The following is a 12999-nucleotide window of genomic DNA, read 5'->3' on the forward strand; positions in this document are numbered from 1 at the left end:
TGATGCCTAAAGAACACTGTGTTACAGCTGTTAACATTACTGAAACAATACTGGATGGTCGGTGTCTGAGAACTGGGGTGGAGCTGATGGTGCAGGGTTTGTTTAGCTGGGGGCGATGCCTAAGCAGGTGTCATGACTAGAAAGGATGGAGAGTGTTTGCAGCACTTAGTTCAGGTGCCTGTGTTAGATACTATCTCCCTGATTATACACGGAGCTCTGGGGATAGGAACGACCACTGAGTCCTTTGCTCAAGGAGCCCCTTCTATTTAGTATGGGATTTAAGTAGCTCAGTTAGAAGCTAAATTCCTTAACCCAAACGAATCTTAAAGATGGGTTTGGTTTCTTGATGTTGCCAGACCAAAGAAAACCCAAGTCAGTTCCTGTCCTTTCCTGCAGAGCTGTGCCTCAGAGTTCCTGCCTTCTAACCTGGGCAGAAAAGTGTTCTGCGCCTCCACTGCAGAATTCTGCTGAGGACACCTGAGCTCCAGGGTGGTTTTGGCTACTGGAACTCTAATTTCATCAGAGCAGGGACAGTGCCATTTACTGCAGAAGAATCTTTCTTCCTGCGTTGCATCAGACATAATTTGTGATACAGTGAATACCTCGAAGTAACGGTATCCAGAAGTGCAGAGCTCTGGAGAAACTGCAGTACTAAACTGTGATTCCAGGCAGGCTGAACAGTGAACCGAAGTGCAGCTCGAGTCAAGCAATAAAAAGTTTTTACTTAATTGATGCTGCTCCCATTACAAAAATAAGCATCCACAGCACATTTATTTAATGTTTAAATTACTTCATATTTTTACATAACCTGAAAAGAAAATATATTTATCCCACATACAGTAATAGTAAACAAGTGCATTATTTCAAACATTAAAAATAAATCTTTTAACCAAGTCTGTACAACAGATAAATAGAATTATATCTACAATACTTAAGTTGTGAAGAACAAAACAAAAGTTATCCCTCAAACTCACAGTTCCTGTTGCTCAAAATACTGGCATAGATGAAGGTTATGCATGCTATCCCTGTCTACGGTGTTCACCTACACCCTTTCCTTCAGTCACTCATAGGTATTTTTTGAGGAGGTTTAACTTCCCAAACATCAGGAGTAATGCACACACAGAACAAACAGCTGAGTATCTTTCCAATAGCTTTAAAATAGCTGGCAGGCTTAGTAAAACTGCTGAATTTGGGGCAAGTGAATGATTGATTTTTAGTGTTTTTATGATGATAACTGTTAAAACAGTTTTAAAAGAAAACTGTTCTCCACCAAAAAAAAAAAAAAGTTGAAGCCATTCTCACAAATTTTCTTTTGCACTCGTTCATGGCTGCAAGTTTGAATTCAATGTTTTACCTGGAATAAGATCAAGAACATGCATGGGATGGTAAATATGGTACAAATTAGGAGTCATGTTGTTTATAATTATACATAATTGCACAACATGCTTGGAAAATAATACTGTGCTCATGTTTTTTGAGTGCTAACAAAGAATCAGGAGAAGAATAAAATGAAAAAGCAACTTAAGGTCAAACTATTACTTGAATCAAACCCACAAACAGGAAGAAATGTCCATAACTTCACTGATAAGTAGAATGTAAACAACAGCATGTCACTGCCACACTGAAGGACTATTTCTTTTAATTTTAGGGTTTTTTTCTAAAGGAAAGAGTTAATAAGAAAGATGGGCACTGCTAAAAAGGATGGGAAAAAAGGTTCCTCCAAACAGCTGCAATCTCATTTCACTTGTAATTCTGAGATTCAGCCATCTGCATGGAACAAAGATGACCACTCAGTACCTTCTCCTCATACCAACAGAGTGGCTTGCATCCTTGACTTGCATCCTTTTAAATGAAAATATTATTACTGGATAGAATATGGCACCAGTTCCCTAATGAGACCTAGTTCAAGGTCACCTACAAACTCAGTGAAAGCTTCAGTGATCACCATCTCTCTGTTCTCCAATTTCCTTAAGATCTGATGGAGTGGATATGATGTGATTTCAGTTGAAAAGGTGTTCCAAAAATTCTCCATCTTGAACTCAGTCTCTGAAAATTATTCATCTGTTTGTTCATGGGGGTTGTACAGAGAATTACACACAATTAGATGAATTAGTGGAAAATTTATGGAATATCAATTTTAGGGGGAAAAAAAAAATCAAATTTTCTTTATAAAAAAATTTAATCTCAGAATTCACCATATTTGTGAAAACACCTTAAATTTCTAAAAAAACTCCCATAAAACATTACGTAAACTTGTATATAATCTTCAATCACTCAACTGATGATTACTTTTTATTTCCATTTATAAAGGACTACATATAATATGTACTATTTCCACCCGAAATACTGATTTCTAAACAAAAAATTACCCTTTTTGTTCAGAAAAATGCCCTGGTTTCACATCAGCCAGAAGGGGCCATTCCGAAGGATCCCAGGTTTGCTCAGTTTTGTTCCTGCTGGGAATGATGGCAGCACGTGCGAGGTGTGGGCCGCGCGCCCGGAACACCCGCTCTTCACTCGGCTCCCACAGTGCCGGCTCAGTCCCGTGAGACGCCCATGGTGCTGCTAAACCACCTCACTTCTTCGTGTCACGTTTAAACAGATATGTAAACAGAAACATACATCCAGTAGAAAAGACTCATTTTCACATGCAATTCTGTACAGTGCACTCTTGTTTCTCAGATTATTTGAGAAGGCTGTTTCCACACAAAATATGTACATTTGCGCTATATACATTTTCCACACGCTTAATTTAAATGTCTTCTTGTACCTCCAGTTGAGAATTTTTGTTCAGGCACACAAACAGTAAACCTGAAGAAAGTTTCCAAGTTAATGCCTTGACTGATCTTGAATTGCTGAGAAGAGGTGTAGTCCAGAAAAAAATCCAGCTATGCATAGCAACCTTTTCAGCAGAGTTGAGTTATCTTTAGGAACCACAATCTGTGCTAGATCATTAGTGATCTGAGAAATTTCATGTGCCACACACACAAATATAAAAGTGCTGACAAGAACATTAAACATTGGATATCCAGGAATGAGCACCAAGATCCCCTTTGTGTCTGCTGCCAGCCAAATATGGTATTGGCAAATGAAAAGCTAAAAGAAAAAAGAAGGTGTTTAATAGTATTTATAAATATTTTTACTTACCTAAAGCCATATAATTATTACTGTTGCATCAACTGACATACTTCTGTTTAAATCAGAAGTTGCATTCCACGTCTTCACTATAAGACTATGAGCTTGTTAGAACACACAGTGAAATGGGTTTGCTTGGCCCTTAACCAAATAAGGCTCCGAGGAGCATGGGATACATTCTGTCAGAGCAGAGGAAGAATCCACCTCTGCTCAGTTACTGTCTCTCTGGTGAGGGTCTGAACTAACAAGCCTAAAAATAAGAGATAGTGCTTCAACTGATGAATGCACAGATCCCTGCAGTTGACCAGCACCTAAAATTCATCAGAAATTGGAAGAATGGAATGTGATCCTTTAAAAAAACCCCACAAAATCATGTATTACATATACATTGTTTGTAAAGTTACATTTGTTAATTATTCACAAAAAGCTTTCTAGGGCAAACACATTTATAAGTCTACTTACACTAGTAAGTATAATTCATGCTGATTCTTCAACTGGCTTAAATTTTTATCTTCCAACTCCATACATCTCACAGCATACTCCAGCATTAAATCCCCACCCTCCCAACCTTAAATCACTCCGTCCCCCAAAATAGCACAAGAATTAACTTGCTACTGTGAGACTGCTATTTCAGTTGTGATTTTTAAGTGTAACAGAAGCTATAATGCTAAAAGAGGTCAAACACCACAGCATGGTATTGAGTAAACCAATAAATGTTTTCACTATGTGTTATATGAAGATTTAGATAATAAAACATCCTTACATTTCTAAGTTTCAGTTCACTGTAGTTCTGGTCATTCTACTTACCTCTAAAGAAATTTTGCCAAACCAGGCAAAGAAGGAGCTATACACAGATCGGACATAGCCAGGAATGTTCCTGATGAGGATGAAAGCTAAAATCTTTTTTTTTTTTTAAAAAAGTAAAACAAAAAAAAGCAACTGTGGATGACAAGCCAATTACAAACAGATAAAAGGTTTATTCATATTTACTGCCTGAAGTGAACTGCTTCATGCATTAAAATTTTTTTAATATCTAATATCTATCTAAACCAAACAAAAATCCATGCAGTTTATACTTAACAAAGTAGGCATTGAAACTGAAAATCTCTTACACACATTCTTAAAGCATAGCAGGTCACATTTACATCTCCAGCAGAATCATGGCCTTGATGTTGACAGCTGTTACTATACAGTTACTAGGCATGGCCACAAAACGTGTTACACCATGCCAGCCTAAAATAAAAGTGGCCACAAATCTGAATTAACCCTCAATTTTTAAAGACAGGGTGTCAGGATGGACAAATTAATATTAAAAAATTAAGTCATGTGTGCTGCCTTTCAAGAGAGCAGGACAAACTACTAAGAAAAAGAAACAGAGGGCACAGAATCAGACACCTGGTGCTTAGTGAGGCAGGGGACAAAGCAAGAGGAAAATCTAAATTTAAAAAAACCACATGCATGCCCCTGTGGCTCACCTCTTCTCTGCCTAAAAGTGACTACAGGGTCCCATAGGTTGCTTCCTACAGTAATACCTCACAAACAGTCATGCTTTCCTACAGCTGCCTTCTTTTCCACTGCTACTCATATAGTCAAAAGTTGGGTGTGGACTGAAACGGTGCATATGAAACCTATGCTAGGGACATCCAGGTTAATCAAAAGCACAGTCACAGTGTCCAATTTCAGTGCTTAAAGGCAATGAAAAACTGAGCAATGTCATTAAACCCTTTTTCACTTTCAGACATGAGAATGAAGTGCAATATCTGACATTCCATGCTAAGGCACAGATATATTTAAAAACAGTTTAAAACCAAGACCAAATAAGAACAGACTAGATTCTATGACTGTAATGAAAAGGACTATAATTAAAATTACCTGCACCACAGAAACAGAAGGATGTAGCTCATTGCACTCTGTCTTGTTTTTACAGCTACTAGCCCAAATAGAGTAGGTCTAAATGATATAAAAAAAAAAATCAGTCTGTGTAGCAATTGTATGTAACATTTAAAAATGAAACAAGAGTATGGTATTTTGAGTTGCTTTAGTGGTAATTTGTTCACTAAGATGTGAGACACTAGTAGAAAAACCCCTACATTTGGCTTAGTTTTGTGTCTCAAATTCTTTGCAACTGGTGAATCTATACTTATTCATACAATTTTTTTCATCACAAATAAAGAAGCAATTAAGGGTGGAGATCAGAGCTGCATTATCTACCATTTTATTTTTATGATCCAATTTTCTTGTAACCTTTGCAATTAACTGAAAGAGTGATGATGTTTTTATCTACAGTTGACTGAACAGAAAAATATTTTAATGAGTAGATAGGTAGGGCTGTACAGAAAAACACAGCTGAAATATCTCCAGATCAAGATTTCATTTCTTAAAGTATTTTCTAAACAAGAACTTCAGAAAACTTATTTAAATATTTACAAACCTGATTATACTAGGTTATAGTCGGTACGTACCAAAAAGGAGACAACTGAAATAAATAATAAAACATTTGAAACTCTGTTGGAGAAAAGAGGATCTCCTTTTCCTTCTGATATCATCTGACGTTTCTGCAATGCCAGATAAATAAAAGCAAACAGCATCCCATGAAAAACCACCTGTAAAAGACGAATAAAATGCAAAGAGTATTTCAGGGCCTTTACAAGTACTTAGGTACAAACACTTAATAGAAATGCTACAAGATAAACTGTTTTTAAAGCTACATTTCAAAAGGTCCTTTCCCAGATTTACTGAAGCAAACAAAAACAGACTTTCTACACTAGGTAGTCATAAACTGCATTTTTAACTACAAAAACTACAAACTACAAAAAACCCCAACTTTTACTAATGCTTCAGAGAGCATTAAAGACAAGACAATGCTTGTCAAGTCTTGACAAAGCTTGTCAAGAAGCTTTCAAGTACCTACTATCCTCTCTGCAATCGGTGCCAACACTGAAAAAGGCTTTCTCTGGGGAAAAACCATGAGTCTCTGGCTTTCTCCCAAGTTGGCAGGTGAAAACATTCAAGAAGCAGGACAAGTGCTTCCCTTTCTCACAGACACAATTCTTCAACAGAGCGTTCTGCCATCTTACGCCAAGTCCTCATTAGCTGTCAGCACCAGGCTGTTTCAGGCCCATGTGGTGCTTCTCTTCTGTGTTTATTTGAAGCCTTCCTGGGTCCACAGCAACAAGGCTCCGAGTCCAAAACAGCACATGCTGCTGCTGGGGGCAGCCCAGGGTGTGACAACAGTGTGCTCCCCAAATTCCAGCTACTGAAGAGCCCCAGAGGGAAAAGCATGCAAGTGATCCCATTAAGTGTAAGTTTAGCAGATAAATGCTCCCATCTTAGAAACTGCATTTACCTTTATCAAGAAAGCAAAAGAAAAGAACCCGAATGTCTCCCAGTTCTATTCCCCCACACTGTAGGGTCAGTAACTGGGAAAAAAAGCACTTTCCCCCTGGAAAACCATTAAAAAGTATGTGCAAGAATAGTTTGGTTTGGGCATCCAGACCCTGATTTTAATCTTTTCTTAAAAGAAATACATCCTTAATTGATACAACTTGCAAAAAGTATTACTAAGAAAGCTACCACAACAGCCTGAAGTGCTACAGGTGTTAAATTTTCACAGTAAAATTTCTGAGATAAGACAAATCTAGGACACTTTATGAATTTATTTTTTAAATCCAGAAGCAAATAAATCAACTTCCTTTTGCAACTTCTTTTAAGCAAGGTTTTGACAGACATTTGCAGAACTAAGATGAATGCAGCTCAGTCTTTTATAAAACAATGGGGTAAACTCCTGTTTTCTCTGGAGGAAAGGAAAACAACCCTCCCTCCCCTCCCCCCCCCATTAAAAAATACACTTAAAAGACCAGTATAAATTTATGCAAATGTTACATACATAGCGATCCAGCTTCCACCTAAACCACCATTCATAGACATTCCCATTCAGTTCAAAGCACTTGGACAATGGCCAAAATGAAAATATCTTCTCAAATGTACCCTGTAAAAGATAAACATGGCAAATGCTTTAACTTGGATCTCAACTGTATTTACTAAATTTAAATCAATACGCTGTCTTTAATGTTATTTCATCCCTATTTCAATGGTTATGTGGCATTAGCAAAATTACAGGGTTCCTTGGAAGTTTTTCCACACCAAAAAAAAAAAAAAAGAAAACAAAAAAACTTCTTCACATGAGAGAGGGTTTCAGTTTTGCCTCCCATAAAGCTATTGGCACATCTTTCATTTTGTACTGCTGACTTAAAGGGAGAGATCCACTGATACACTGTGATAACAAAAACACACTCTACAGACGACTACAGTACAAAAGGCTTAAAACCAGTGAGGGATTAAAACCACACAAACTCCCCTGTAAGATCCTAGAGTGACAAACTCTGCCCTGATTTCTGTCAGCTGTACTGACTGCATGCAGTAAGTCCCTAATTTAGCCTGTGAACCAGGCTTTTGATGTGTCTCTCAGAGACATCATATCACCACACATATCACCATATGCTGCCAAATATCAGGAACTTTAAGCACATTAAAAAACCTCACCCCAAAACCAAAGCAGAGACCCTTGTATTTATTACATTTGTAGTAGTAGTAGTACACAGAAAATGTGTCAAGATAACAAAGCAATGAGTAAGATACAGAATTGAGTTTTTTTCCAGCATCCAAACCAGTTCAAATACGAAAAGAAACCAAAAGGTTCTTTTTTCCTTTTTTTTTTGATTCTGTATTTATGATACTGGAGCAAACATACAAGTTATGAGCACATTAAGAAGTAGAGACAGGCAATAACACACTCTAAGGTCATTAATAGTCAAGATTTACAAACCTGAGAATATGACAGAAAATATATACATGTCAGTAAGCATATCAGTTTCAGCAGTAAACCAAAGTGCCACAGGCAGTTCCCTGAGGAAAAAATAAATTAATCATTATACTGTCATTAATTTTTCAATGGCAAAAACCCAGGACACATTAAATAATAATTGCCAATTATTTAATGTAGCTGTGCTTTGTAATAGATCCATTCATAAATAAACATTTAAATATTGCCAGCAATATTTTATCGCTATTTACATTTAAATTTTACTTTAACCAATTAAAATAAACATTCACAGCAATTAACAACCTATTAATCCTAAATTGAGCCTCATGTCTAAGACAGGGACAACATACATACAGGAAGATGAGAATTTAGGTGTTCAAACAGAAATTGTATTTTAAAACCTCTGCTTTCCCAAACACTCTGCACAGGCAGTCCTTACTCTAGGTGAATGTAAATAAATAAATATATAAAAACACCCAACAGCTTTTGTCATGTGAAACAAATAGAGAAAATATTATTAAACTTTGTGGAACTGGTTGTACTCCAAAGCTCAACTTCAGGTTATTAAGGACAAGTATCTTGTTAAAAGAAGCCTGAGAAACTACTCCTCAAAGCTGTCGACTGATATTAAGCTCCACCTAAGCCTCAACACTGCAACAGAGATAATCTCCCTCTCCTGCCATATAAATTGGCTGTAAACAGGGACATAAACGACTGAAAGCTGACATTGAAAGATTTTCTAGTTTCACAGTACACTATTGCTCCGAAGCACACACAAGTAATTTCTCTGTTTCTGGAACAGAAGTGCCTTTGTACTTAAAGAAAAATAAAATTGAAGCTATTTGCCTTTGAGATACCATGTAAAACTACTTTTAAGTGTATTTTTGCAGCATCTATTCCTAGTACATATTTGGTATAATTCACTGTCATATCTGCAGAATATCAAATGGAGATACTCCTCCATCCATAGGGAAAGAGGATTTAAGACTTCTAAGGTTGTAGTTCTAATTTAGGTGAATTAAATAATAAGCATTTATGACATAATGACAGCTTTTTCAATGAATAGCAACGCATAATGTAAACTGAGATTTCACGTAAATTTTTATTTAAAATACTTTTATCACAAGACATAATAGCTGACTTAATCTAAGATACTAAGACTACAAACCCCATGTTCGTATTTGGCCAGATACGGCAGAACTGGGGCTCAAGATGGATGAGACACATTGGCAAAGCAGAACAGGAAAGTCTAAACACTCCCTGTTCACATTAGTGAACCTATTAGTACCTATTAGCCCGGGACAGACACAGTCTCAGCAAGCACAGACAGTGCAAACTATGGTTTTAATTTGCATTCGGTAATATTTCAATTCCTGATAAAACACATTTCTGATGATCAAAATCTATTAAAAAGTATTCTAATGTGACTGCAGCCAGAGGCAGAGTTTAGTTATCACCTGTTAACTTTTTCAAATCACATAATTCATCTATGACAAACTGTATTTCTGTGAACAGCTGTGCTGTGCTGCAAAGAGACTGAGATCTATTAATAATGCCATTTTCTCTATGATTATCACTGTAGTAACATGAAAATGTTTTACAGCAGAAAGAAAAGAAAAAAATCTTACCATTTGCTTTCTTCTGGACAATCTGAGGCCATATAGCTAAGGTAGCATAAATGATCATAAACCAAACAGTGACTAATGGCACAAAGTAGTAGAACTGGTAAGGTCGGTCCATCACTATGCACAGTACCACAACCAAGAAATTGAGACGAAATAAAACCTGAAGGGTGTCAGAGAAGAGAAGACAGAGGATATATAAACTGGGAGGCAAAGTGAGAGATGTAGGGCACATGTTTCTTTAGCACTGTACAAAAATATCTACATATTTACATCTCATGGGGTGATTATATTCCAGTGGAAACATGGGCAAGTATCTCAGGGAAGATCAAAAATGCAATGTAAGACTGCAGGCTGATTCTGTGGTTCTGGACCTGTCCTACACTGCTTGGGTAGAGATTGCAATGAAAATAAGGTTAACCAGACCTGACTATTTCCCAGGCTGAGGACCAAGTATTCCAGTTGCTGGATGCTGTTAATCTCTCTGCTTTCACTCCCACAGCTACCTGGGCTAGCTCAGTTAAAGCGAGGTAATGCCATTATCAGCACTGCAATCAGGCTGTAGACATACATTTAATAAGCACAATGACCTGAGTCACATGACAGTGTAACACTTAACAGCAATAAAAGACACATACTAAAAAAAAAATAAATGTAAACTGCTACAATACATGCTGCAAAAACGTGGAGGAAAGCCACGAAACCAGGTACGTTTCCCAGTATTGTTATGGTGTGAAAATTAGTTTTCTTTAGTAATAAATGTAGCTCCAATACACCATCTTTGGAAGCCTGCCTGGATCATTACTTATATATTAATATATATTGTAAATTGATACTGCAATGGAACCTCCATTGCTATTTATTAGAAAATATTTGTCTTGATATTTTAGAGTATACATACTTACATTTTCTACATTGTAAGTACCATTTATACGATTTAGTTTCGTATTAGATAAACACTACTGACTAAACAGATCAGATTACATAGACACAACAGCCATTTTTACTGTGCAAACCTTTTTTAAGTGATCTGATATCACATCATTTAGGGAGGATGGATATATTATGGATATTTTGCTATCTAAACAGATTTCTTTATAAAAACAGTAAGTAGATATTCTTACCTGACACACTCTGTATACACCAAAGTCTCCTTTTATCCAAAAATATGAGAAGTGCCCATAACCTGTTTGGAACAGATACGCAGCAACCAGAACTCGAATGTGCATGTACACAGGCAAAAACTGTTGAGAAAAATAAAGTACCTTGTATTAATGGCCACGTAAATGCTTTTGGATTTCCTTTTCCCACTTCTATTTTATGATTTTTCTGCATTGTAGTAAATCAGATTTAACTAAGGAAAGAAACCCTATGGTACATTTCCCTGTTTCTTACTATGCTCTTCTGGTGCCCTAACCTCTTTGATGTTAAAATCATTTTCTCCTATTTATTGCTCTATACTTTCCATATTCTAACTACCAGTTAAGAAAGACTTAAGAAGGGTTCTTTGAAAGCTCACCTTCAGCAGTTTCAATTCAGAACATAAAAAAGAATCTTGCTAGAAATCAAAAATAAATTAATGTAATATTCTACATAGAGGAAAGAAGTACATTTTTTCACTGGTCAAGTAATGTATATAATGCTTTTATCAATCAAGTCTACACTTGAAATAGAGAGAAAAACTAATTCTCCTTATACCATGTTTAAAACTCCAGGAATTCAATTCTAACACACATTTACACTACCTTTCCTTTCAAATAACATACCCAAATTGCATTCCCAGCAGAACAAAAAAAATAAAAAAATTTCAAATCACTTACAGTGCTTGCTCCAGAGATATGATAAATCAAAATAACAAGTTGCATCCAGCCCTTCCATTCATCAGTCTGTTCTCTATTTAACACTTTAGTCTAATGCAAAACAAAACAAGAGTGTTGATATTCCAAAAAGAACAAGGAACAGGTACAAAATGAGGAGAAAAGTTCAAAGCAATAAACCACCTTATGAGTAAATGGGTCTCAACTGTAAAAATCTTCTGCCTAGTGGACACAGGTCTACCAGATCTTAACATGATCTACACTCTCTTATAGCTGAGCTCTGCTTACTTCCAATTTGACTGTGTGAGAACAGTTAAAGTGCTCACAGACATGGTTTCAAAAAGCTTTTGCATCCAATTCCATACAAACACTATATTGCTTGCAAAGGCGTTTCTGCAGATGAGTTATATTGGCTTTGAAAAATTAACTTTCAATATTTAGCAATTGGTTATTTACACACAAATTAGGAAACAACATTATAAGCTGGATGTCAATGTGAACATTACCTCTTTGGTGTTTTCAGTATAAAATACCCCCAAAACCAAGATATAGACGATTGGTATGAAGAAAGATGAATGTGTGTAAAATTTATTTTCCTTCATGAAAAGATTTGCTCTGTCACACAGATAAAAATAGGTCATGATTAGACCAAGTTTGCAAAAGCAGTGTAGAAGCATCTCTAAAGTAGAAACGTTAGGCGTGCTGATGGAAGGTTTCTTCTCCTCTCCGCTTTCCAAATCAGTGCATGATTTGTTCTTCCGATAATTATTCCGATGAATTAAACTGATAATTAAATATCCAATAATGGACAAAGTAAAAAAACAGAAAGCCATCTTCTGTATCAGAGTGAGAGGAGGCTGAGGCTGGCAGCAGGAGCCATCAATGGGCTTCATTATCTTATTGCAGTAGACATTCATAAGAATCATTGCATTCTGCCAAAAAAAAAAGCAGTTTTGTTAATTAGACTCCAATAAAAAAGTTAATATTTACACAATAAGAAATTTTTTTCAAGCTCATGCACTGACATAAAACATGTGCAATTCTCCCTTATCACACAAAGATAAAATGGCACAGTTCTACCATACACCCACTTGCATTCAACAGTCCAGTCAAAATACCTCTTCCAAACAAAAAATGCTTGAGCTTCTAGAGGTAAGCAAAAACTCCTCATCTTAGAAGTGTTTGCTCTACTCGCTGTAAGAAGTGCTATAAAGAGCTAAATGGACTGCAAATGAAAAACTGCTCACAAACTTGGGTCCTAAAGGGGCACAGTAATGCAAGTCTCTAAAACATGATGATGGGATTGAAACCTGCGGTGAGAGGATATTTAGTTCATCAAGTACTTTAAAGCAACTGAAACCTGCAAAGGAGCAGAACCAAAAGTGACGTAACAAGAGAGCTCTTTCACAAGAAGAGCAGACTGACAATGCTCAGAGAGGCTCATTTCATGCATATATGTATTGGTAAATTAAAGAGAAGAAATAAAGTCAGAGGCACTCCATGCAACCAGGAAGGCACATATTATGTGTTTTCTTATCTTCTTCATCCTCCTTACCAACCAAAATCTTCTGGACAGACAGATGAAAATTTAAGACTTACTTCT

The 12999-nt window shown here is 36.4% G+C and overlaps 1 protein-coding gene across 1 annotated transcript in view; it reads right to left on the minus strand.

The window, feature by feature from the left end:
• Positions 1-697: 697 nt before the first annotated feature.
• Positions 698-12999, minus strand: part of CASD1 (CAS1 domain containing 1) — a 28362-nt gene continuing 16060 nt past the window's right edge. Inside the window, 10 exon segments of the mRNA XM_029961982.1 lie at positions 698-3096; positions 3943-4035; positions 5008-5085; positions 5598-5738; positions 7022-7123; positions 7961-8040; positions 9586-9742; positions 10704-10823; positions 11400-11489; positions 11903-12328. Of these exon segments, the coding sequence (XP_029817842.1) occupies positions 2830-3096; positions 3943-4035; positions 5008-5085; positions 5598-5738; positions 7022-7123; positions 7961-8040; positions 9586-9742; positions 10704-10823; positions 11400-11489; positions 11903-12328 (1554 nt within the window). The 3' untranslated portion in view covers positions 698-2829.

This window comes from Manacus vitellinus, unplaced genomic scaffold (assembly GCF_001715985.3).
Source record: "Manacus vitellinus isolate BGI_N305 unplaced genomic scaffold, ASM171598v3 scaffold_3_pilon, whole genome shotgun sequence".
Lineage (NCBI taxonomy): Eukaryota > Metazoa > Chordata > Aves > Passeriformes > Pipridae > Manacus > Manacus vitellinus.